This window comes from Lepidochelys kempii, chromosome 9 (genome assembly GCF_965140265.1).
Source record: "Lepidochelys kempii isolate rLepKem1 chromosome 9, rLepKem1.hap2, whole genome shotgun sequence".
Classification (NCBI taxonomy): domain Eukaryota; kingdom Metazoa; phylum Chordata; order Testudines; family Cheloniidae; genus Lepidochelys; species Lepidochelys kempii.
The window spans coordinates 56526322-56551163 of record NC_133264.1 but is presented as its reverse complement, the minus strand read 5'-3'; the positions used below and the strand labels follow the sequence as shown (position 1 = coordinate 56551163).

Below are 24842 nucleotides of genomic sequence, written 5' to 3'. Positions count from 1 at the left end.
AATATCTATAACTACATTGCTATGAGGATGGATTGCATTTTGCCAATTTTATTTAGACAGGAAGTACATTTAGGCTGGCTAATACTGAGATACTATCCTGAATTCATACAGGTCGTACTGAACGTATGCCTCCTGAGCTGGGCTGGCACCAGCCCAAGCAGGGCATCCCAGAGATGTAGTGAACCAGTGCAGCTTCCAGCCAGTGTCAGTATGCGGTGCTCCTGTGGTGCCCCAAGCATAAATTTCCAGTGGAATGGCAAGAGAAAGGGAGAGGGTGAAGTCTACCCTAACGTTAGGACTGCCCTGGTGGTGCAGATTGCAGCCCCTACTGCACTGGAGGGAGTCAAACCCATAATGTCCTAATCTCAGAGGGTTACTACACTAGTAGATAACTGCTCACGGTTTGGAGTACTCCTGATACAGCTTGTATAGACTTTTTACAATCAAACAGTTCACTTGATCAAGTTTAAATCCACCTTTTGTGATGGTGGACTAGATGCAGAGAAGAGATACCAGGTGATCAAGGGAAGAGAGCCATAGTGCTTTTTAGAACTTAGACTCAGGGATGACAAAACCCAAGGTTTTTTAACTTTCTCTCCTTGACTGCGATCTGTGCCTGACAGCCCAAATTCAGGAAGCTTCCGATTAGGAAGGAGATGTTTTGTTCAGTCAGCTGTTTTGAGTAAAAAGCTTTGCTTTCTTCTTTTCGTTTGTAAGATATGTTAGTTTCTTAACAAAGATGGAATGAAGTTTAACCTTTTGTAGATAACTAGGTACTTTCAGTGGAGGCAAACATTTAATAAACATATGATAATGCTTTTATACTATTTTTCTAATTCATCCGCATACGATGATGACTAATATGTAAGGAGACAAACTCCCAATATTGACGACTAACAATTACATCCTAATTATTTATGTCTAGCTTTAAATATTTCATTTATCGGCCTATTTGCCAAAGTATATGAGATGCGTCATTAGCAAGAGATACGGAGCCTAAGGGTATGCAGTAAAAGAAAATGGACGCTGTAGTAAGAGGACATATTATAACTGGGTCAAGACTTATATTTTTTCGTTGGTTTTTAAATTACAGAACCCGATACTATAACAGCCTACACGTGCAAAAGAATCAGTAGAAAATATGTGTTTGTAGCTTTTATGACATTCCCACATTTATCTTTCCTCTTCACATTTGATGAAGCATTTTCTTGATAGAGGTTTTGATGTTGCGATTCATTTCGAGCAATTTTTGGTTTAGACTCAAGATGTCGCTGTTGTCTACAGTTACGGACAAGGATCGCGGATGATTTTCCCCTTTCACAGTGCAGTCAGCAAAGCAAGTCACTAAAGACAACGGTCACCACACGAGTAAACAGGCAAAGGTAAAAGAAAGGTATTTTCAAAGGAATGTATCTGTATATTTTAATTATTTCTTTATTTTGTTGCACAACATCGTGAACCACAGCGAGGCAGAGACAAGAAATGATCTTATTGCCAAGCCTTTATGAAGCGGTTACTATGAAGAACAGAAGCAAACTAAGATGTCGGACTCAGGGCTGGTACTTAAGAGACCTATTTACTGCATGCTGGTTCTGTGTGTCTGTCTCTGAAGAGGCTCGTTACTGAGTGTCTGAAGCGCTAGCCTGGTGCTTTTATGGGGAATATGGCCGAGGATCTAGAACTGGATAATATCAGAAACCTGCCAGCTCGCAGGCTGCGGACTGTGTCAGGAACGGAGAATTTGTGGAGCTGAAAATGCAGAATGGAGCCCTGATCGTCACTGTGAAAAAGGACAGAGCAGAGCTGCGTGGGCGGACAGGACGTTGTGCACTGAAATTTAAGATTGTGGTTGAAAATCTTGCAATGTAGTATGTGGAACTAGAAATCCTGGATGATTTCCCCACGTGGCTGAATCTGTTTTAGTGGGCAGTGTACTTCCTATAGTAGGGCTCAAGATCCTCTTGGTACTGATTCTTTGGTCACATATGAGATTTGGGCAAATGCACACTTTGCTTTGAAAGTAGAGCCTCGTGGCGGACATAATAAAGTGGCAATTTTAATACTGGAAGAGTCATTGGACAGAGAAAAAGGATCGACTCAGACTCGAATAACAGCAGCTAAACACAATGGGGCTCCCCAAAGATCTGGCACCCGCCGGATGAGTATCACTGTGCTGGAGTCTAACAATAACGCCCCTGCATTTCATGGAAACATCTACACTATCTGCCTAGTGGAGATTGTGGACAAAGGCATCCTGGTTAGTGACTGAATGGCACCGATTTAAATGAAGGAGGAAATGGAAGGCTAGAGGAAATTGTTGGCAGCAACACGACAATCAATGTTCAGAAAATGTTTTCTATCGATCCTGATAACGGGGAGTTAGGGGTGGAAGGTGAAGTGAATTGTGGAGAATATAATGTGGGAGTGCAGGCGCGGGAGGGAAGTCAGTTAGCGTTGCACAGTTCTTGTAAATGTTGTGAATGGCAATTACAATGTCCCAGCAGTGACGGAAAATTCCCTTTCCGATCCTATCGGGGAAGACACTGCAGCTGGGACGATGGTCGGTCTGCTCAGCGTCATAGACCAGGGCTCCGAAGACAACGGGAAGATCAGCGGCCACATTCTGCAGAACGTACCGTTTCAGCTGCTGTCCCTGCGGAAAACACATTCTCCTTGGTGACCAGCGGCGTCTTGGGCGGAGGGGCGGCCACCTACAACATCACTATAGTTGCCTGTGATTGCGGCTCCCCTCCCCTGCCTCGCAGGGAATCCCTCCGAGTGAGAATTTCCTATGTAAATGACAAGGTCCCCTGCTTCGAATCGGCCTCGTACACGGTCTGTGTGCCAGCGAATCACTCTGAGTCTGGCCGCCTCCATTTTCTCGGTGGCCGGCGTGTGGCCCCTGATGGCTGGAAATGGCCGATTGTCCTACGCCATCTTGAGCGGCGAGGCGCTGGGGGACCGCTGGTTTCCATCAGCTCCCGGGGCGGGGATATTTACGCGCTGGGCACCTGGGCCTGCGGGCGAACGAAGAACTTCAGTGTCCATGTCCCGGCGGCGGACGCTGGGGTCCCCTCCCTGAGCGGCACAGCCTCTGTGCACATCTTCATTCTCGACGAGGATAACAACGTTTGTTGCCTGCTGCCAGCTGGGGAGCCGCGGGTGTTGCGGGAAAGTGCCCCGCGCTGCGAGCTGCGGGCACTTGGCTCACAGGCTGCGGGTTTCTGACGGCGATCTGGGCTGTCACACGTGGCTCTCCTTCCAGCGGGCCGCTGACCGCAGCCTGTTCCGGGTGGGACTGCACATGGGGAATCAGAACGCTGCGGCTGGGAAGCGAGGCCGCTGACTGTGGTGAAAGATCAGGGAGACCCAGTGCTTTCTACAGCCATAACCGTCACCCTGAACTGATCGAGCAGCTCACCGAGGGTTTGTCTTATATGACAGTGTGACTGATAGTCACCCTGGGGTGCATTTCCTTTATTTTCTTCTTCAAACTAAGACAGACTCCAGAACCCTGCCTTTTGAGACAGACACACTAGCCTGCTGCAACCCACACCCAGGATCTGGGCCAACCGATGCCTCCTAAATTGGTTTGTGAGTGCATCTTCACACTCATACAGTGCAGAGCAGCTGGTCCTTAACCAGATACACTCTGCACATTAACCTCCTAGAGCTACGAGCAGTCCGCAATGCCTGCAGACACTTTATCCCAGGGATCGCACACTGCACCAGAGTCATGATGGACAATACCGCCTGCATGTTCTACCTCAACAGGCGACGTCCCACTCTCTGCTCTGAGGCACCAAAAGTATGCAACGATGTATCCAAAACGGCATCGCCATCTCAGCCGCATACCTCCCTGGACACCAAAACATCACTGCAAACTGGAGGGGATTTTTCCCACGATCATGAATGGGAACTCGACACGTGAGTCCTTCATTACATCTTCATCTGCTTGGGATTCCCCACCATAGACATCATTGCCACTCCGGAGAACATTTGCCCTCAAAATTGTGCTCTAGAGCGCGCCTGGGACATGGATTCCTAGGAGATGCATTCCGCATCACATGGGATGCTCTATTAGAAGTGTGAGCAACCAGAGTGATGTAGTGGTGGGAGTCTGCTATAGACCACGGGACCAGAGGGATGAGGTGGACCAGGCTTTCTTCCGGCAACTCGCAGAAGCTACTAGCTCGCAAGCCCTGGTTCTCATGGGTGACTTTAATTTTCCTGATGTCCGCTGGGAAAGCAATACAGCGGTGCATAGACAATCTAGGAAGTTTTTGGAAAATGTAGGGGACAATGTGCAAGTGCTAGAGGAGCCAACTACGGGGGAAGCTTTTCTTGACCTGCTGCTCACAAACCAGGAAGAATTAGCGAGGGAAGCAAAAGTGGATGGGAATTTGGGAGGCAGTGACCATGAGTTGGTTGAGTTCAGGATCCTGACACAGGGAAGAAAGGTAAGCAGCAGGATAGCTTCCATCCATGCTGCCAAATCCAACGCTAAAGAGCTTCGTTTCATCAATCCCAAGTGCCTACAGCCTGCAACAAAACTCAGCAAAAAGCATCATGGATCTGCCCCCCCCGCCAAAACCCACCAAACTAAGAGAGTACAAGCACATTAAAGCAGTCCTGGCTATGCTAAAAGAGTCTCAACCCTACAGCTGTGGCTCTGACCCATTCCCATACTCGCTGGTGAAAGTTATAAGTAAGGCTACAATTTAGTCACGGGTTACAGGCAATAAACAAAAAGTCTTGGCCTGTCCATGACTTTTACTAAAACTACCCCTAGTTATGCGTTAGGTACTGGGCGCGGGGGGTGAGGGGGTGCACTTCTCGGACACCGCTGTTCCTGGGAGGGCGGCATCAGTATATGCTTCTGCTTCTCGGCTGCAGGTGGCCCCTACTGCTTCGGGTGGAGGGAGGCATGGGGCCCCGCTGCTGCTCCTGGACTACTGTTCTGGGACAGTTCCCGGGACCAGCTGCCTGGGGCCACCCCAAGCAGTGACCGGTACGTCTGCCCTGGGGTCACCCTGCACCGGCTGCTCTGGAAGTCACAGACTTCCAGGAAAGTCAAAGACTCCATGACTCCTGTGACTTACATGAACGACTGGCAGCCTTAGTTATAAGCAGTTGAAGCCACTCGTGAAGAAATGGTCAACTGATCATTAGGGAGGGACTCGTCCCTTCCTGCTTCAAACATGCAGTGAAATCCGACCGACACTGACGAAATCTGGATACATTGGTTCTAGCCAACTGCCTCCTAATGTCAAAAGTTTCATTCCTGACCACGCTGATATGGAAGCTAACAAAAGGTCAGTAGCAAGTCCATCCAATGAGGCCAACATTCTAGTCGCAGCACACTCCGGAGTCAGGCACTGATATGGGATGGAAACCGCTCTAAGGGCACTGATGTATGAAGTATGTAAATGGATAAAGAGAGACATTCATTCTAATTCTCCTGGATATTTCTGCAGCTTTCAACACGGTTGTCTATGTACTGCCCGAGAGAGGTGGCAGACATCCAGGAGTTTAAGCACGGTCAGCGAGTGAAGCATCCTCTCGCGGAGCTAGCTCCCCATCCTGCCTCTTCCAACTGGGAGTTGAGCTACAGAATGGCGACAAGCTCAGTCTAATACATTTGTCAAGTAATGATTCATGTGTTTTAAAATATCTATAACTACATTGCTATGAGGATGGATTGCATTTTGCCAATTTTATTTAGACAGGAAGTACATTTAGGCTGGCTAATACTGAGATACTATCCTGAATTCATACAGGTCGTACTGAACGTATGCCTCCTGAGCTGGGCTGGCACCAGCCCAAGCAGGGCATCCCAGAGATGTAGTGAACCAGTGCAGCTTCCAGCCAGTGTCAGTATGCGGTGCTCCTGTGGTGCCCCAAGCATAAATTTCCAGTGGAATGGCAAGAGAAAGGGAGAGGGTGAAGTCTACCCTAACGTTAGGACTGCCCTGGTGGTGCAGATTGCAGCCCCTACTGCACTGGAGGGAGTCAAACCCATAATGTCCTAATCTCAGAGGGTTACTACACTAGTAGATAACTGCTCACGGTTTGGAGTACTCCTGATACAGCTTGTATAGACTTTTTACAATCAAACAGTTCACTTGATCAAGTTTAAATCCACCTTTTGTGATGGTGGACTAGATGCAGAGAAGAGATACCAGGTGATCAAGGGAAGAGAGCCATAGTGCTTTTTAGAACTTAGACTCAGGGATGACAAAACCCAAGGTTTTTTAACTTTCTCTCCTTGACTGCGATCTGTGCCTGACAGCCCAAATTCAGGAAGCTTCCGATTAGGAAGGAGATGTTTTGTTCAGTCAGCTGTTTTGAGTAAAAAGCTTTGCTTTCTTCTTTTCGTTTGTAAGATATGTTAGTTTCTTAACAAAGATGGAATGAAGTTTAACCTTTTGTAGATAACTAGGTACTTTCAGTGGAGGCAAACATTTAATAAACATATGATAATGCTTTTATACTATTTTTCTAATTCATCCGCATACGATGATGACTAATATGTAAGGAGACAAACTCCCAATATTGACGACTAACAATTACATCCTAATTATTTATGTCTAGCTTTAAATATTTCATTTATCGGCCTATTTGCCAAAGTATATGAGATGCGTCATTAGCAAGAGATACGGAGCCTAAGGGTATGCAGTAAAAGAAAATGGACGCTGTAGTAAGAGGACATATTATAACTGGGTCAAGACTTATATTTTTTCGTTGGTTTTTAAATTACAGAACCCGATACTATAACAGCCTACACGTGCAAAAGAATCAGTAGAAAATATGTGTTTGTAGCTTTTATGACATTCCCACATTTATCTTTCCTCTTCACATTTGATGAAGCATTTTCTTGATAGAGGTTTTGATGTTGCGATTCATTTCGAGCAATTTTTGGTTTAGACTCAAGATGTCGCTGTTGTCTACAGTTACGGACAAGGATCGCGGATGATTTTCCCCTTTCACAGTGCAGTCAGCAAAGCAAGTCACTAAAGACAACGGTCACCACACGAGTAAACAGGCAAAGGTAAAAGAAAGGTATTTTCAAAGGAATGTATCTGTATATTTTAATTATTTCTTTATTTTGTTGCACAACATCGTGAACCACAGCGAGGCAGAGACAAGAAATGATCTTATTGCCAAGCCTTTATGAAGCGGTTACTATGAAGAACAGAAGCAAACTAAGATGTCGGACTCAGGGCTGGTACTTAAGAGACCTATTTACTGCATGCTGGTTCTGTGTGTCTGTCTCTGAAGAGGCTCGTTACTGAGTGTCTGAAGCGCTAGCCTGGTGCTTTTATGGGGAATATGGCCGAGGATCTAGAACTGGATAATATCAGAAACCTGCCAGCTCGCAGGCTGCGGACTGTGTCAGGAACGGAGAATTTGTGGAGCTGAAAATGCAGAATGGAGCCCTGATCGTCACTGTGAAAAAGGACAGAGCAGAGCTGCGTGGGCGGACAGGACGTTGTGCACTGAAATTTAAGATTGTGGTTGAAAATCTTGCAATGTAGTATGTGGAACTAGAAATCCTGGATGATTTCCCCACGTGGCTGAATCTGTTTTAGTGGGCAGTGTACTTCCTATAGTAGGGCTCAAGATCCTCTTGGTACTGATTCTTTGGTCACATATGAGATTTGGGCAAATGCACACTTTGCTTTGAAAGTAGAGCCTCGTGGCGGACATAATAAAGTGGCAATTTTAATACTGGAAGAGTCATTGGACAGAGAAAAAGGATCGACTCAGACTCGAATAACAGCAGCTAAACACAATGGGGCTCCCCAAAGATCTGGCACCCGCCGGATGAGTATCACTGTGCTGGAGTCTAACAATAACGCCCCTGCATTTCATGGAAACATCTACACTATCTGCCTAGTGGAGATTGTGGACAAAGGCATCCTGGTTAGTGACTGAATGGCACCGATTTAAATGAAGGAGGAAATGGAAGGCTAGAGGAAATTGTTGGCAGCAACACGACAATCAATGTTCAGAAAATGTTTTCTATCGATCCTGATAACGGGGAGTTAGGGGTGGAAGGTGAAGTGAATTGTGGAGAATATAATGTGGGAGTGCAGGCGCGGGAGGGAAGTCAGTTAGCGTTGCACAGTTCTTGTAAATGTTGTGAATGGCAATTACAATGTCCCAGCAGTGACGGAAAATTCCCTTTCCGATCCTATCGGGGAAGACACTGCAGCTGGGACGATGGTCGGTCTGCTCAGCGTCATAGACCAGGGCTCCGAAGACAACGGGAAGATCAGCGGCCACATTCTGCAGAACGTACCGTTTCAGCTGCTGTCCCTGCGGAAAACACATTCTCCTTGGTGACCAGCGGCGTCTTGGGCGGAGGGGCGGCCACCTACAACATCACTATAGTTGCCTGTGATTGCGGCTCCCCTCCCCTGCCTCGCAGGGAATCCCTCCGAGTGAGAATTTCCTATGTAAATGACAAGGTCCCCTGCTTCGAATCGGCCTCGTACACGGTCTGTGTGCCAGCGAATCACTCTGAGTCTGGCCGCCTCCATTTTCTCGGTGGCCGGCGTGTGGCCCCTGATGGCTGGAAATGGCCGATTGTCCTACGCCATCTTGAGCGGCGAGGCGCTGGGGGACCGCTGGTTTCCATCAGCTCCCGGGGCGGGGATATTTACGCGCTGGGCACCTGGGCCTGCGGGCGAACGAAGAACTTCAGTGTCCATGTCCCGGCGGCGGACGCTGGGGTCCCCTCCCTGAGCGGCACAGCCTCTGTGCACATCTTCATTCTCGACGAGGATAACAACGTTTGTTGCCTGCTGCCAGCTGGGGAGCCGCGGGTGTTGCGGGAAAGTGCCCCGCGCTGCGAGCTGCGGGCACTTGGCTCACAGGCTGCGGGTTTCTGACGGCGATCTGGGCTGTCACACGTGGCTCTCCTTCCAGCGGGCCGCTGACCGCAGCCTGTTCCGGGTGGGACTGCACATGGGGAATCAGAACGCTGCGGCTGGGAAGCGAGGCCGCTGACTGTGGTGAAAGATCAGGGAGACCCAGTGCTTTCTACAGCCATAACCGTCACCCTGAACTGATCGAGCAGCTCACCGAGGGTTTGTCTTATATGACAGTGTGACTGATAGTCACCCTGGGGTGCATTTCCTTTATTTTCTTCTTCAAACTAAGACAGACTCCAGAACCCTGCCTTTTGAGACAGACACACTAGCCTGCTGCAACCCACACCCAGGATCTGGGCCAACCGATGCCTCCTAAATTGGTTTGTGAGTGCATCTTCACACTCATACAGTGCAGAGCAGCTGGTCCTTAACCAGATACACTCTGCACATTAACCTCCTAGAGCTACGAGCAGTCCGCAATGCCTGCAGACACTTTATCCCAGGGATCGCACACTGCACCAGAGTCATGATGGACAATACCGCCTGCATGTTCTACCTCAACAGGCGACGTCCCACTCTCTGCTCTGAGGCACCAAAAGTATGCAACGATGTATCCACTCTGAGATAGCGCGTTCAGCCGCATACCTCCCTGGACACCAAAACATCACTGCAAACTGGAGGGGATTTTTCCCACGATCATGAATGGGAACTCGACACGTGAGTCCTTCATTACATCTTCATCTGCTTGGGATTCCCCACCATAGACATCATTGCCACTCCGGAGAACATTTGCCCTCAAAATTGTGCTCTAGAGCGCGCCTGGGACATGGATTCCTAGGAGATGCATTCCGCATCACATGGGATGCTCTATTAGAAGTGTGAGCAACCAGAGTGATGTAGTGGTGGGAGTCTGCTATAGACCACGGGACCAGAGGGATGAGGTGGACCAGGCTTTCTTCCGGCAACTCGCAGAAGCTACTAGCTCGCAAGCCCTGGTTCTCATGGGTGACTTTAATTTTCCTGATGTCCGCTGGGAAAGCAATACAGCGGTGCATAGACAATCTAGGAAGTTTTTGGAAAATGTAGGGGACAATGTGCAAGTGCTAGAGGAGCCAACTACGGGGGAAGCTTTTCTTGACCTGCTGCTCACAAACCAGGAAGAATTAGCGAGGGAAGCAAAAGTGGATGGGAATTTGGGAGGCAGTGACCATGAGTTGGTTGAGTTCAGGATCCTGACACAGGGAAGAAAGGTAAGCAGCAGGATAGCTTCCATCCATGCTGCCAAATCCAACGCTAAAGAGCTTCGTTTCATCAATCCCAAGTGCCTACAGCCTGCAACAAATCTCAGCAAAAAGCATCATGGATCAGTAGGGGCCACCTGCAGCCGAGAAGCAGAAGCATATACTGATGCCGCCCTCCCAGGAACAGCGGTGTCCGAGAAGTGCACCCCCTCACCCCCCGCGCCCAGTACCTAACGCATAACTAGGGGTAGTTTTAGTAAAAGTCATGGACAGGCCAAGACTTTTTGTTTATTGCCTGTAACCCGTGACTAAATTGTAGCCTTACTTATTACTTTCACCAGCGAATATGGGAATGGGTCAGAGCCACAGCTGTAGGGTTGAGACTCTTTTAGCATAGCCAGGACTGCTTTAATGTGCTTGTACTCTCTTAGTTTGGTGGGTTGGGGGGGGGGGGCAGATCCATGATGGTTAAGGACCAGCTGCTCTGCACTGTATGAGTGTGAAGATGCACTCACAAACCAATTTAGGAGGCATCGGTTGGCCCAGATCCTGGGTGTGGGTTGCAGCAGGCTAGTGTGTCTGTCTCAAAAGGCAGGGTTCTGGAGTCTGTCTTAGTTTGAAGAAGAAAATAAAGGAAATGCACCCCAGGGTGACTATCAGTCACACTGTCATATAAGACAAACCCTCGGTGAGCTGCTCGATCAGTTCAGGGTGACGGTTATGGCTGTAGAAAGCACTGGGTCTCCCTGATCTTTCACCACAGTCACCGGCCTCGCTCCCCAGCCGCAGCGTTCTGATTCCCCATGTGCAGCCCCACCCGGAACAGGCTGCGGTCAGCGGCCCGCTGGAAGGAGAGCCACGTGTGACAGCCCAGATCGCCGTCAGAAACCCGCAGCCTTTGAGCCAAGTGCCCGCAGCTCGCAGCGCGGGGCACTTTCCCGCAACACCCGCGGCTCCCCAGCTGGCAGCAGGCAACAAACGTTGTTATCCTCGTCGAGAATGAAGATGTGCACAGAGGCTGTGCCGCTCAGGGAGGGGACCCCAGCGTCCGCCGCCGGGACATGGACACTGAAGTTCTTCGTTCGCCCGCAGGCCCAGGTGCCCAGCGCGTAAATATCCCCGCCCCGGGAGCTGATGGAAACCAGCGGTCCCCCAGCGCCTCGCCGCTCAAGATGGCGTAGGACAATCGGCCATTTCCAGCCATCAGGGGCCACACGCCGGCCACCGAGAAAATGGAGGCGGCCAGACTCAGAGTGATTCGCTGGCACACAGACCGTGTACGAGGCCGATTCGAAGCAGGGGACCTTGTCATTTACATAGGAAATTCTCACTCGGAGGGATTCCCTGCGAGGCAGGGGAGGGGAGCCGCAATCACAGGCAACTATAGTGATGTTGTAGGTGGCCGCCCCTCTGCCCAAGACGCCGCTGGTCACCAAGGAGAATGTGTTTTCCGCAGGGACAGCAGCTGAAACGGTACGTTCTGCAGAATGTGGCCGCTGATCTTCCCGTTGTCTTCGGAGCCCCGGTCTATGACGCTGAGCAGACCGACCATCGTCCCAGCTGCAGTGTCTTCCCCGATAGGATTAGAAAGGGAATTTACCGTCACTGCTGGGACATTGCCATTGCCATTCACAACCTTTACAAGAACTGCAATGGCATGCCAATAGTAACTGACTTTCCTCCCGCGCCTGCACTTCCACATCATATTCTGCACCTTTTCTCAAAATCCACCCCCGCCCTTCCAGTATCTGCCCGGTATCACGCTCAGTAGAAAATATTCTCTGCACTTCAGGTGCAGCGTTAGTGCCCAAAGTGTACTCTTTTCTTCCATTCAAATACATCAGTAGCATTCAGCTGAATAATCAATGCGTCTTTGACCACATCCTCCGCTAGTCTGGCAGCGTAGCTGTTTTAACCAAGCACGGGACCGGCGGTGTTGGAATCCAGCACACCGATGCAGACGTATCTTTGGGAAATCCCGTTGTCTTTCGCTTTCACAGTGATATTTTGGATCGGCTCTTGTTCTCCCTGCTGTGACTTTTGTAACACTAACATTGGGATTTTATTCCATTCACGACACGTATGTACTTTTAAAGCAAATGCTCACTTCTCGTAAGTTTGTAAGGGGCCAAAGAAGTATTCCCAACATCCGGATCGTGAGAGCCGACTGGTGGGAACACCATGCCAGGCATTGCTGACTCAGCTCCTGGGAGCGATACTTCTCCACTCTGGAGAAATCTGCGCGAGCTGTCATTTGTAACCAGGACTGCCAGCCGACAATAGTGTAGGAGAGAGGATTTTCAATGACAACCTCAAATTTCATCTGACAGCTTCCTGTTCGCCCACATAGCTCTCCTCTGTCCATCGTCTCACTGACAATTAGGGCCCCATTCTGCAAATTCACTTCTCCAAGCTTTCGTTCAGTTCCCTGCACAAAACACAATCCGCCGCGGCGAGGAGACATGTTTGATACCCAGCCCCAGCTCATCAGCAATATTCCCTATAATAAAGGTACCAGGCTCTAATTCGCGGGAACCGAATAGCATCTACAGTACCGAATAGCATCCCATCCAGCGATTGCAGAACAAAAGCAGAATAGGTTAGAAAGAAAGGAAAGAAGGGCTATTTCCGAACCCGATATCTGCTTTCATTTATCCCCTTCATAGTGTCAACCTCTCCACAAATAAAGCCTTGTTCAGTATCTTCTGCCGAAGAACAAGACTAGTTCAGATTTCAGTGGAATGCTTTTGTATAACTCAATTGCGAAAAGCTAACATCGAGTCTTTTCCTTGTTTTTCCCTTTGTCATCCATTCCCACAGTGTTTGCCTTTACTAGAAGAGTGTTCTGCGTAGGGAAAGCTAGTATGATAGTGATGGACAGCAGCGACAGCTTGAGTCTAAATGGATTATTACAGCGAATGTGTTGATTCTATCAAAAAGGCAATAGTTTTTAAAAATTAGCAGTTAGCATTTGATTTTAATTTCATCCATCTACTAGCAATATTCAAAAAGCAAAGAATCACAGAGTCAAATGCCAGAGGGGGCAACCAGGTCTTCTAGTGTGACCTCCTGTGTATCACAGGCCACCAGCACCACGCAGCACCCACACACTAAACACAACAGCCAAAATTAGACCAAACTATCACAGCCCACTTAAAACTAAACAATTATTTGCTACAGGGAGAGAATAGGAGGGACTGAGGGGCACTGATGTTCAAGGTCACACAGCAATGATAGATACCCCTAGAGTGGTAGAGTCTGACTATCTGCGATACATGGAGAGAGATTATATAGCTGTAAATACTGTAGATTTATATATAGAACACATGTGTGACCTTACCTGATTAAAATATGATCATGTAGATCATTGTTGCAACCCCAGTTATATATTTGCAACACATCTTGTGTAAAAGGTGGCATGTAAGATGTCTATGAAAAGGTTATGAGTCACAGATTGTGATTATGCTATCTGTAATCATGTATTACTTTTGTATTTGAAATTATGAACATTGGCTCTATACCTGGATTTCAAATGTTTGCTCCTGCGGAAATGCTCATGAAGTAGTTAGCCAGCACATCTTGGAGGGACTATTCAAATTGAGTGGCCCGTCAAAAGGACACTTAACTCACAAGGGACCATAGTAGACACCCATCTACATTGAGTGGACTGTCCTGCAAATGTGCTATCTGGAAAATAGGTAGTGGCCTCCTGCAATGACTGAGCGAAACTGGGCATGAACATGTGACTTGCCCATGTGACTCCAAACACTATCTGGTCACCTGTGATTCTCTACTAGCTGGGCTGAGGTTTTTGTTTGAAGCAATGGGTTTCCCTCCACATGGCAGAGGATATAAATGGCCCTGGAAACCCCTCCATTTTGCCTCTATCCTGCTCCAGCCTCTATCCTGCCCAAGCCTCTGGACTATACTAATGGGCGCATTCTAACCCGTGGACTGAGGACCTTTCAATGATTTGGAAGCAGCCAGAGACTTGACTTAAGACAGCAGTTTATTCCATCACAGCTACAAGCCTAAAAGAAGAACTTTACAATTACTATATGTATTGTAGTGGCTCAATCGGGGACACTCCCACTCTGGGTCCTCAGGAGGCCACTCTGCCTCACTACGTTAACGATACTTCAGCCACCGTGGGGAACGAAGCAGTCTCCACTTGCAGCTGGGGGCCCAGGCCTGTGCTCAGGCTGGCAGGGAAACAAACAGTCAATTAGCCTGCAACAAAACTCAGCAAAAAGCATCATGGATCTGCTCCGCCCCCCAAACCCACCAAACTAAGAGAGTACAAGCACATTAAAGCAGTCCTGGCTATGCTAAAAGAGTCTCAACCCTACAGCTGTGGCTCTGACCCATTCCCATACTCGCTGGTGAAAGTTATAAGTAAGGCTACAATTTAGTCACGGGTTACAGGCAATAAACAAAAAGTCTTGGCCTGTCCATGACTTTTACTAAAACTACCCCTAGTTATGCGTTAGGTACTGGGCGCGGGGGGTTAGGGGGTGCACTCCTCGGACACCGCTGTTCCTGGGAGGGCAGCATCAGTATATGCTTCTGCTTCTCGGCTGTAGGTGGCCCCTACTGCTTCGGGTGGAGGGAGGCATGGGGCCCCGCTGCTGCTCCTGGACTACTGTTCTGGGACAGTTCCCGGGACCAGCTGCCTGGGGCCACCCCAAGCAGTGACCGGTACGTCTGCCCTGGGGTCACCCTGCACCGGCTGCTCTGGAAGTCACAGACTTCCAGGAAAGTCAAAGACTCCATGACTCCTGTGACTTACATGAACGACTGACAGCCTTAGTTATAAGCAGTTGAAGCCACTCGTGAAGAAATGGTCAACTGATCATTAGGGAGGGACTGGTCCCTTCCTGCTTCAAACATGCAGTGAAATCCGACCGACACTGACGAAATCTGGATACATTGGTTCTAGCCAACTGCCTCCTAATGTCAAAAGTTTCATTCCTGACCACGCTGATATGGAAGCTAACAAAAGGTCAGTAGCAAGTCCATCTAATGAGGCCAACATTCTAGTCGCAGCACACGCCGGAGTCAGGCACTGATATGGGATGGAAACCGCTCTAAGGGCACTGATGTATGAAGTATGTAAATGGATAAAGAGAGACATTCATTCTAATTCTCCTGGATATTTCTGCAGCTTTCAACACTGTTGTCTATGTACTGCCTGAGAGAGGTGGCAGACATCCAGGAGTTTAAGCACGGTCAGCGAGTGAAGCATCCTCTCGCGGAGCTAGCTCCCCATCCTGCCTCTTCCAACTGGGAGTTGAGCTACAGAATGGCGACAAGCTCAGTCTAATACATTTGTCAAGTAATGATTCATGTGTTTTAAAATGTCTATAATTACATTGCTATGAGGATGGATTGCATTTTGCCAATTTTATTTAGACAGGAAGTACATTTAGGCTGGCTAATACTGAGATACTATCCTGAATTCATACAGGTCGTACTGAACGTATGCCTCCTGAGCTGGGCTGGCACCAGCCCAAGCAGGGCATCCCAGAGATGTAGTGAACCAGTGCAGCTTCCAGCCAGTGTCAGTATGCGGTGCTCCTGTGGTGCCCCAAGCATAAATTTCCAGTGGAATGGCAAGAGAAAGGGAGAGGGTGAAGTCTACCCTAATGTTAGAACTGCCCTGGTGGTGCAGGATGGTGCAGATTGCAGCCCCTACTGCACTGGAGGGAGTCAAGCCCAGCTTAATTGTCATGCACATTGTGTAAAGAGTTATCACTTTGGATGGGCTATCACCAGCAGGAGAGTGAATTTGTGTGGGGGGGTGGAGGGTGAGAAAACCTGGATTTGTGCTGGAAATCACTTTAGATAAGCTATTACCAGCAGGACAGTGGGGTGGGAATAGGTATTGTTTCATATTCTCTGTGTATATATAAAGCCTGCTGCAGTTTCCACGATATGCATCTGAAGAAGTGAGCTGTAGCTCACGAAAGCTTATGCTCTAATAAATTGGTTAGTTTCTAAGGTGCCACAAGTCCTCCTTTTCTTTTTAATCTCAGAGGGTTACTACACTAGTAGATAACTGCTCACGGTTTGGAGTACTCCTGATACAGCTTGTATAGACTTTTTACAATCAAACAGTTCACTTGATCAAGTTTAAATCCACCTTTTGTGATGGTGGACTAGATGCAGAGAAGAGATACTAGGTGATCAAGGGAACAGAGGCTCTATCATGTGAGAGGAGCCTGGAAGAGCTTGGCTTGTTTAGTCTCACAAAAAAGAGGCTGAGAGGGGAAATATTTGTCTCTATAAGTACATTGGAGGGTAAATACAGTGCGGGTGAAGTTTATTTAAGCTAAATGCTAATGGAACAACTGATCACAACTGATCACGAAGAAAATTCACGCTGGAAATTAGAAGGCTTCTAACCAGCAGAAACCTGAGGTTCTGGGACAATCTCCCAGTAGGAGTTGTGGGGAGAAATAACTTTAGTTTTGAGAGAGTACTGGACAAATTTATGAGATTGTTTGTGATGGTCGGGGACAGGGCTTGGCAGCTCTGTGGGCTCACTTCCAATGTATGCCTTTTGTTCCTAAAGGTCATTCTTCAGGGCTTCTGCCAGACACCTGCAGGAGTCAGGAACGGATTTTCTCTCTCTCGCAATGTATTGGGGACAGTTTTTTTTATTGTCTTTCTCTGAAGCATTAAATACAGCCACAGCTAGAGATGAGACACGCTGGACTGGAACAGGGCTCTGTGGAGACACCGTCTCTGGCTTTCTCTTCATCATTTGCTCAGTGTCTAACTGATCGCCATGTATGGGGTCGGGAAGGAATTTCCCCCCAGTTCAGACTGGCCTTGCCTTTGGAGGTTTTCACATTCCTCTGCAGCATGTGGATGCAGGGCACTTGTCAGGATTATCTGAGCATATTTCACTTAATCATTTCCCTGTACTGCGGGGTCTTCTGGGACTGGGACACCTTGGGCCCTCCTGTTCTCTGCCTGTGGCACATAATAGTCTGGTCTCCCGGGGGGGGAGGGGGGGATGTGAGACTCATTTTGCTTCTTCGGTCAAGTGTGCAGGCACTGAGTGGTGCTGATGCTGTGGTGCTGTATAGGAGCTCAGGCTTGATGAGTTGAAGGGACCACGAGAGCAATGACTCTATATTCATTTGGACTGCAGTCAGTGACAGGTCTGTAGACAGTGACAGGCTAGTGCCTAAACCTGCTGACGCTGATCATAGAATCATAGAATATCAGGGTTGGAAGGGACCTCAGGAGGTCATCTAGTCCAATCCCCTGCTCAAAGCAGGACCAATCCCCAATTTTTGCCCCAGATCCCTAAATGGCCCCCTCAAGGATTGAACTCACAACCCTGGGTTTAGCAGGCCAATGCTCAAACCTACTGAGCTATCCCTCCCCCCCAATGATGATGTGAAGGGACATAGATAACGGCTCGTTTGTCTCTGTGTCTGCTACTATTGTCCCTTTGGGTATCAGAACTTTGGAACATCCCCTCACATCCCTCCCACCCATCTCAGAAAACCTGCCATTCTTGCTCTGTTGTTCTGCACCGCCCCCTGAAATTAGTCAGAGGTATAGTGTAGTGCAGGGTACTTGTTTTATGCAAAAGGGGTCATTGTCTCTCTGCTAGTCCATCTCGGTGGGTTTTTTTAATAACGGTCCTTCCAAATGAGGACAAGTAGGATTGCAACTAATTTCCATGTGGCATTATTGTCACAGGTGCACTAGTCCCCCTTGAGAAGAATGAGATCTGTCTTGCAGCAGTAACCTATGGTTTAAGGGAGGCCATTATGGAAGAGGCAATACTAACAGATGACTCCCTCCCAAACTCCTCCTTGGAGGATAATTGTTCATCCCCCCTGCACTGGGCAACTGGATGATCAGGTGTTGTGCTTCCCTGTCCTCTTTCACAGTTGTCTATGTCCCAGTAGTCCGCTCAGTGGAGGACTTCTAGTAGTCAGGAGTGTCAAAAGGACTCCAGTAATAAAGAATCAGCACACTGACGACTACTACCGACCAGAGAGTGGACAGGAGCACCTCAGGATGTCGAGTGAGGCCATCGCGAGGATGGAGAATGGCAAGGTACCCCACAGCCTGCAGGGCGGGGATTGGTGTAAGAGCTCATCTTTGTTTTCTTTCGAAGGTTCCTAGAGGGGATCAACTTTGGCACACTACTGGAGCAATTAATATTGGTAAAGTGTCTTAAAAGAAACTGCTTAACTAGAGCTGGGCAAATTCTGCAAATATTTATTTGAATGACAGCACTAGACCCGATTTTGTTCTTGCTTATGCCTGTTTTACACTGGCACGGCTCCCTAAACTTCCAGTGTAAATGACAGCAGAATCTAACCCCATGAATTTCCTTCCATAGTATTTATATTTGTCTTTCCTGAACATTTTCAGAGGGGAGTTTCTTCTCAAGAACATTTGCGGAAGAAGAGAGTTTCGCAAATACTTGTGCCAACATGTATTGGTGCAACTGCTTGAGCTGAAACTGAAAAGAAGCAGCTGAAGGATTGGAAAATACCCGGTCAAGTCACAGGAACAATAGCAAGTAACTCAGGACATGTGAGCGAATTAGAAATGGCAAATACCAGAAGTCTCAGGAATCTTTAAATTGAAACACATAATTGAACACATAATTTCAGATAATGAAACACATTTGTAAAAATCTAAGTCTGTTCATTTATAATTTGGGAACAGAAGAAGGGGCAAAAGCATTAAAGAAATATTGTTTGTTGTTTTTCTCTGAGTAGTCCACTCAAGTGCTGAATCTCCCAGTAAGGAGCAGTGAGGAGTCTCACCTGACTGGAATCTGAGTGGACATTCACAGGGCAATGCTGTGTAGATATGTATTATTCCTAACGTTGGAAGGGCTATATCTGCTTGATACCAGCTGATGTGAAGCCAAGATCTGTGGGAAGATTCACAATGCTGCTGTGCTAACTGGCACTACCAGTAAGTGGCCATGAAGCTGCTCTAATTGGTTGAGCCAAAAGGAAAGCAGTAGAAAGACCCCATGTTATTTTGGAAGATGTAGACACTGAAACCTGTTTCACATTTTCAGAGATTGAAGAGCCCTTCTTTCTCTGTGTCTTTCCAGTCTCGGACATCAGTGAATCATCCTCTGCCGCTGGGAGTAAGCCACACACCTAGCCATGGTGAAAGAAGGAATTATCCACACACATCAGAACATAGCCAGTGAGTCCAGGATCTCGTATTTCTTCTGAAACGCTCACCAACAGATGTGAATGTTAGAGCTTCCTGGCTGTTCCAGTCTTAAATGGCCTGGGGCAATCCTGTAGTATTTCACTGGTATATACTAGTGACTATCAGTATTCACAGGAACTGTAAAATAGCAAATATTTATGCACTTTATGGGTTAGAGTCTCAGGTGGTATCAACTAGCCTCTAGCCATTGACTTCAGTAAAACTGAAAATTGACTTCCATGGAACTCTATCCTCTATGCCAGGTGAAGGCTGCTCCAAAATATTTGTATTATATTTGCAAATATTTTACAGCGAAATTGGAAATGGATGTAAATTTTGTAATAATTTAAAATGTGTTCTCTAGGGCTAATAGAGTATTGACTTTCCTTGCTGATTAATACCATTACTCAGTCTGTATTCTTAATAATGCAAATCACTGTACTGCTAAAGCGAAATACCCCCTTAAAATTGTTCTCATTTACCCTCTGTCCCCAAGCATAGAGCCTGTAAAGGACAGGGTCTCAATCTGTTGTCTAACTGCATGCCCTACTCTTCCCATTGCCCTGAACCTCTTTTCCACAAGTCTGTATTTTCTCTCCCTCCAACCAGAAGGTCCTTCAACAAGCTGAAAACTAGCAAGCCCAGCAAACTACTCATAGGAGAGTCGAAATTGTGCAAATCCCTGCAGAAGGTCAGGATCACAGCCTTGTTCGCACACTCCGTATGTTGCTGACTCATCTCCGCAGCTCCCTTTGGACTTTCTATTTCCGCTTGACCTCTCCTCTGTTCGTCAGAGATGCCTCTTCAGCTGAACTTCCGAGGTTTTTGATCAGTGCTCAAGGCAACAATCTCCATTCAGCTACAATTTGTTGTCTCTGGCGGCATCGCCAATCTTTCCTGAGTCAGAGACTCCCTTTCTCCCAGGCCCAACGCCTCTGCTGGCTGAAGGCTGGGGAGTGGTGTAGAAGCCAGTATGGTGGCTCTACACCACCAGAGGATTCTGCCTAAAGGAGGGTAGCTCCTTCAGCAGATGCATACACTGGCTGTGGAATAGCACACTAACATCCCATTATATTTACCACTGCTGCAATCAGTGTTAGCAGCCAATAGAACAAACCCCAGGGGACAGCGCTGGCGAGGTATTTACTCAGGTTCCTTGCCTCTCCCTCCGCATCCCCAAGGCCATTTGGATAGCTTCTAGAAATCAGAAAAATGAGTAAAGTTGTGGCATGTAGACCTTTGTTCTTTTGACAGTCATGTTTCACAAACACTTTAGTACCAAATTCAATTTTTTTTTCCAAAATGAGTTAAGAAAATGATCAAAACCATTACTGGCCGTTTTCATCCCCCCAAACCCTGGCTGTCACAGAGGGCTGACGTGCTGACCAGGACGTAGCTGCTGCCGAGGCTTGGTGTGGGAGTTTGGCATCTAACTCCCGCCCACCGTCATGAATATCTGTGCTCAAGCAAAACGTTAGTGGCTGCTGTGCTGCTGAATGTGCTGTCCTGCTCTGAACACATCCAAACGTGGCTGGAGAGGATGCTTTCCTCCTGAGGCTCCTGTACTTCACAACCTGAGCATGTGCCATCCGCCAGGGCCTCTGGATGGTGCTAGTGCATGTCACAGACTTGCTCTTTGGTTATCTGCACATACTCCAGCTCTCAGCAATTCAGCCGGGCAGTAAGAGGGCACTCCGTAACCTGGGCTCCCAGCCTGCAGTGCTGATGGATGGCTGAAAGGGTTGGGTGTGTAAACATACACTCATAGTGTGAAATTCAGAGTGAAACGTTCTCCAAGACAGACTCTTGGAATTCGATCTTTAGCTAGAGCCCCAAATCAGGCTGGCTGTGCTTGGTGCAGAATCCAGTTGAGGAGGAGCGGACAAAGTGGTGGCTTAAAGCCCTCCATTTACCCTTCGGTCAGGACTGCACATAGAAGTCGGTTTGAACCCCAAAGTATCTTAAAGCAGCCTCGAGGCCAATCTATGCTGGGTGGCACAGCTCCTAGTGGCTGGAACAGCTCCTGGTGACCACTCGGCTGGTACAGGATTGCAATCCTCTCCAGACATAGTCGCTTCCATCCCAGGCCACCCCCTGACCTACGCCAGCATCTTCCTGTTTTGGAATACGTGACAGCCGCACCTATTCAAAGATGCTTTACCTGAGCAGAGCAACCCAGACAGCATGGTCCACTGCAAGAAGTCCTCTTAAAAACTAGCTGTACTGGAAAAACACGAGCTGATTCCTATCACTGTGCAGGGTGAGAAGACTGCACCAGCAGATCCTGTGCAGAACAGCTGCATCTTCCCACTAGATGAGCCGTACGGATCAGACCTCCACGCCCTGGTGCCCACCCATGATGAACATCACCACTCAATTCCTGAGTGGAAGCGGCAGCAGATGGTGAGGAAGCTGCAGGCTCGACTGGAAGCAGGAGAGGGCAAGGGCAGGATGGAATGGTACTGTGCTGACTGAAGGAGAACTGGCTGTTGTAGGCTGGGTTAGAAAGTCTTTATAGGCTTCTTCTTGCTTTGCTTGTTCCTCTTTGCTTCTTCCCAGCTTACGCCCTAAGTTTCTCTCAGCTACGTCAAGTCTTACCTCAGTCTTGAATGCTAATATCATGAGATCATTGCACTCCTGGTTTTCCGTCACTGGTATAATTACCTCAGTGGAATGGCACCAGGGTTCAGCCCACAGTCCCAGGGCAGGGCAGGGTTCAGGCTTTTGTCTATTCTTGAAACTCAGTGCAGACAAGGACCTCAAAAATAATGGATTTTTGGTTCGGGGGGGGGACGGGGGACCAATATTTCTGAGGAAAAGTCCAGTTCGATTCAAACCAGAATCTTTCTTTCCCCAAACTTTTTTCAAAATGAAAATTAAAGTAAAATGTTTTAGTTGACTTGAGATGTTCAGGTCAATTTGAAATTTTTTTCTTTGTGTTTTGAATCAGCCATTTTTGAAGTGTTTCACCCTTTTTTGGTGTGTTTGTTTTTTATCATCCAAATGTCAGTTCAAATGGCCATTTCTAATTGAAGAGTTGAAATGAAACATTTTGAAAGAAAACGGTCACAAACAAACTTTTCAACTCGGAAAAAAAGTTTGACCAAAATCTTTCACTGAATTTGACCCAAACTTGAGAAATAGGTTTCAGGACCTGAAAATGCTTATTTCAGTGAAAAAAACTATTGGTCAAAACCATGCTGTTCAGCTTCAGTGCAGACCCAATGAAAGCTACGTGGTGCCAGAGCAAGGACTGTGCACTCAGACAATGCCAATGACTTTCAAGCCAACATGGCCCTTAGACCAATAGACACAGAGACCTTCTCAAAGCAAGGGGGAGCCCTGGACCCGTGTGTTAGGGAGGCGGACCCGTCTCCATTTTTTAGAAGTCACTACCTCTCTAATCACCAATCGCAGAAGCAGTGGGAGCCAAATCCTGTGCAAGTTCATCATATTGCTGGGATGTCAGTGCCTTTGTATCACACCAGTGTGTATGTGGGCTGTGTGTGTGTGGGTGATCTGAAAACCTGGCTCTAGAAGATTACATTAATGACCTTCTGTAATCTCTCAATTTCTGTCTCCCGCATACAGAGCAATGGAGGCAGTTCAGTTGAGATGTGGGACTGGAGGTATTTGCAGGCCCACAATGGTATCCTGGGCCCCTTCGGGGAGTTGCTGACTGAGGGCGACCTACTTTACTTGGAGAAGTAGATTGAGAATCTGTAGCTGAGGAACAGGTGTCAAGAGTGTGAGAGAGAGCTGGGGTGCCTGGTGGAGGAGCTGCAGACCATCCTGCCTGCCCCCATTGTCCATATCACCGTCAACAGCCAGCTCCTGCACCAGGATGGCCAGGCGCTTCCTATCTGGTGCAGCCGAATCTCTGGCATGGTGAAAGGATGTCTGTGCTGCTCACTAATGTAAACGGCCTGAGGAAGGAGGCGGAGATGCCATCCCCAAAAGAATCATCCGTGCCTAGTGAGGGTAAGTGTCCAAGTGGGGGAGAGCAGAGAGAGAGATTCTGGAGTATGGCGTCTCTGACAGGAAGCAGAGAGGTAATTTTGAGAAACATATTCTCCCAGAACAAAGAATGGCCTTGGAGCTAAGAATGGCCTTGGGAACACTCAGGAGGGTGCTGGTCAGGCGAGGATGTTGCTTCTCAAAATCAGTGGAGCAGCAGTAAGAGCAAGAGAAAACTAGTCTGTGAAGAGCATGCGTTTGGCGAGATGAAAAATGCCAGTGACCCTGGGATCAGCTGCAAAGAGGAAACCTTCAGATGTGAGCAGGTTTCTTGTTCCAGTGGCAGAGTCCGCTAGCCTCAGGAAAGAACGAATAGTGATGCTGTTTCTGTGCCACTGGAAGAAATCTGCTTCCTTGAAAATCACAGCCAGGAAAAAGCTTGAGTCCCAGAGAGTCAGGAAAATAGGAGAGGTGGAGGCAGCTCTAGCGGTCAGAAAGGAACAGATTCCCGAGGAGAAGCCGGTGGTGGAAATGAGAAAACTGAGCTATTTAATTCACCAAAGGAGCACCATCAAGAACCTGACTGGCAACAGGAAGGACATCACCTCTCAGGTGCCCTCACGACAAATCTGCAGCCTGAACCGCCAGCAGGCTATCTATTCCCTGGAGCAGTTCCTGCCCCACGTCAATGGAGTGCCCACCGATTACAACAGCCTGACTCTTGACCTTTTTATGCTTGGCGACTTCCACATCCTGGAACTGGACCTTCCTCAGGAGGAAAGCAAGATGAGGCACCTCCTCTGCTTCGAGGTGAACGACCACTTGAGCAGACGCTGCTGGGAGACCCTGCGAGCCTTCCACAAGGCAGTGACTGATGAAATCAGTGGTGGCAAGCGCGGCTGGAAAGATAGCTTTGAAGACATTAAGATCATGTTTTTTGGTAACGCCAAGGACCTAGCCTGGGAGCTGGAACCAAGTAGAGCATCAGCGGAAAGCTCTCTAAAGCCAGTGTCCAGAGTTTGGGTTCAGAGTGCTGCTCTTGAGCAAGGTGGACATGATCCAGGAAACTGTTCTGAGCTAGGTAGCTTCAACAATGATGAGATCTGCAGATACATTGACCGCAGCTTTGCCTTCTGGAAAGAGAAAGAAGCTGAGATCTTCAACTTCAACTTTGAGGAGTGAGCTCCTTTGGCCATGTTGGAACTGCCTTCCCTTGGCCTTGTGTGAATGGGAGCTTGGGGGCTGTATTGCACCTGGGATGCTGGTTCTTCCCCCTCCCCATCTCTCAAATATGTCAAGGAATAGACCTTGAAGAGCTCAGAAATTTTTCTGATGGAGAGATTTCTGAATAGATTTCGGAACTAGCAGGAAGACTTTCCAAGGCACAAAGAGGGAATTAGGCAGCCGGCTCCCATTGTGCCTTTGACAATCTACTCCAAGGCTCTTCCCCTCAGCCTTTTCAACTGTTAAGATGCCTCTTCTTTTCAAGCAAGCTGCCATTTCTTCAACAAGACAGCTCGCCACCTATCCCCTCCACCCCAGCCCACCCAGCTAT

General features: G+C 48.0%; 1 protein-coding gene across 1 annotated transcript; it reads left to right on the top strand.

Annotated features, from left to right (window-relative positions):
• The first annotated feature begins 3818 nt into the window (after window positions 1-3818).
• On the top strand, window positions 3819-24842 carry ESPNL (espin like). The gene is given in 9 exon segments (XM_073358699.1): window positions 3819-3927; window positions 4897-5011; window positions 18034-18202; window positions 21590-21733; window positions 22922-23222; window positions 23225-23323; window positions 23326-23397; window positions 23450-23592; window positions 23594-24842. Coding segments are annotated over 9 exon segments (2028 nt in total). The 3' UTR covers window positions 24470-24842.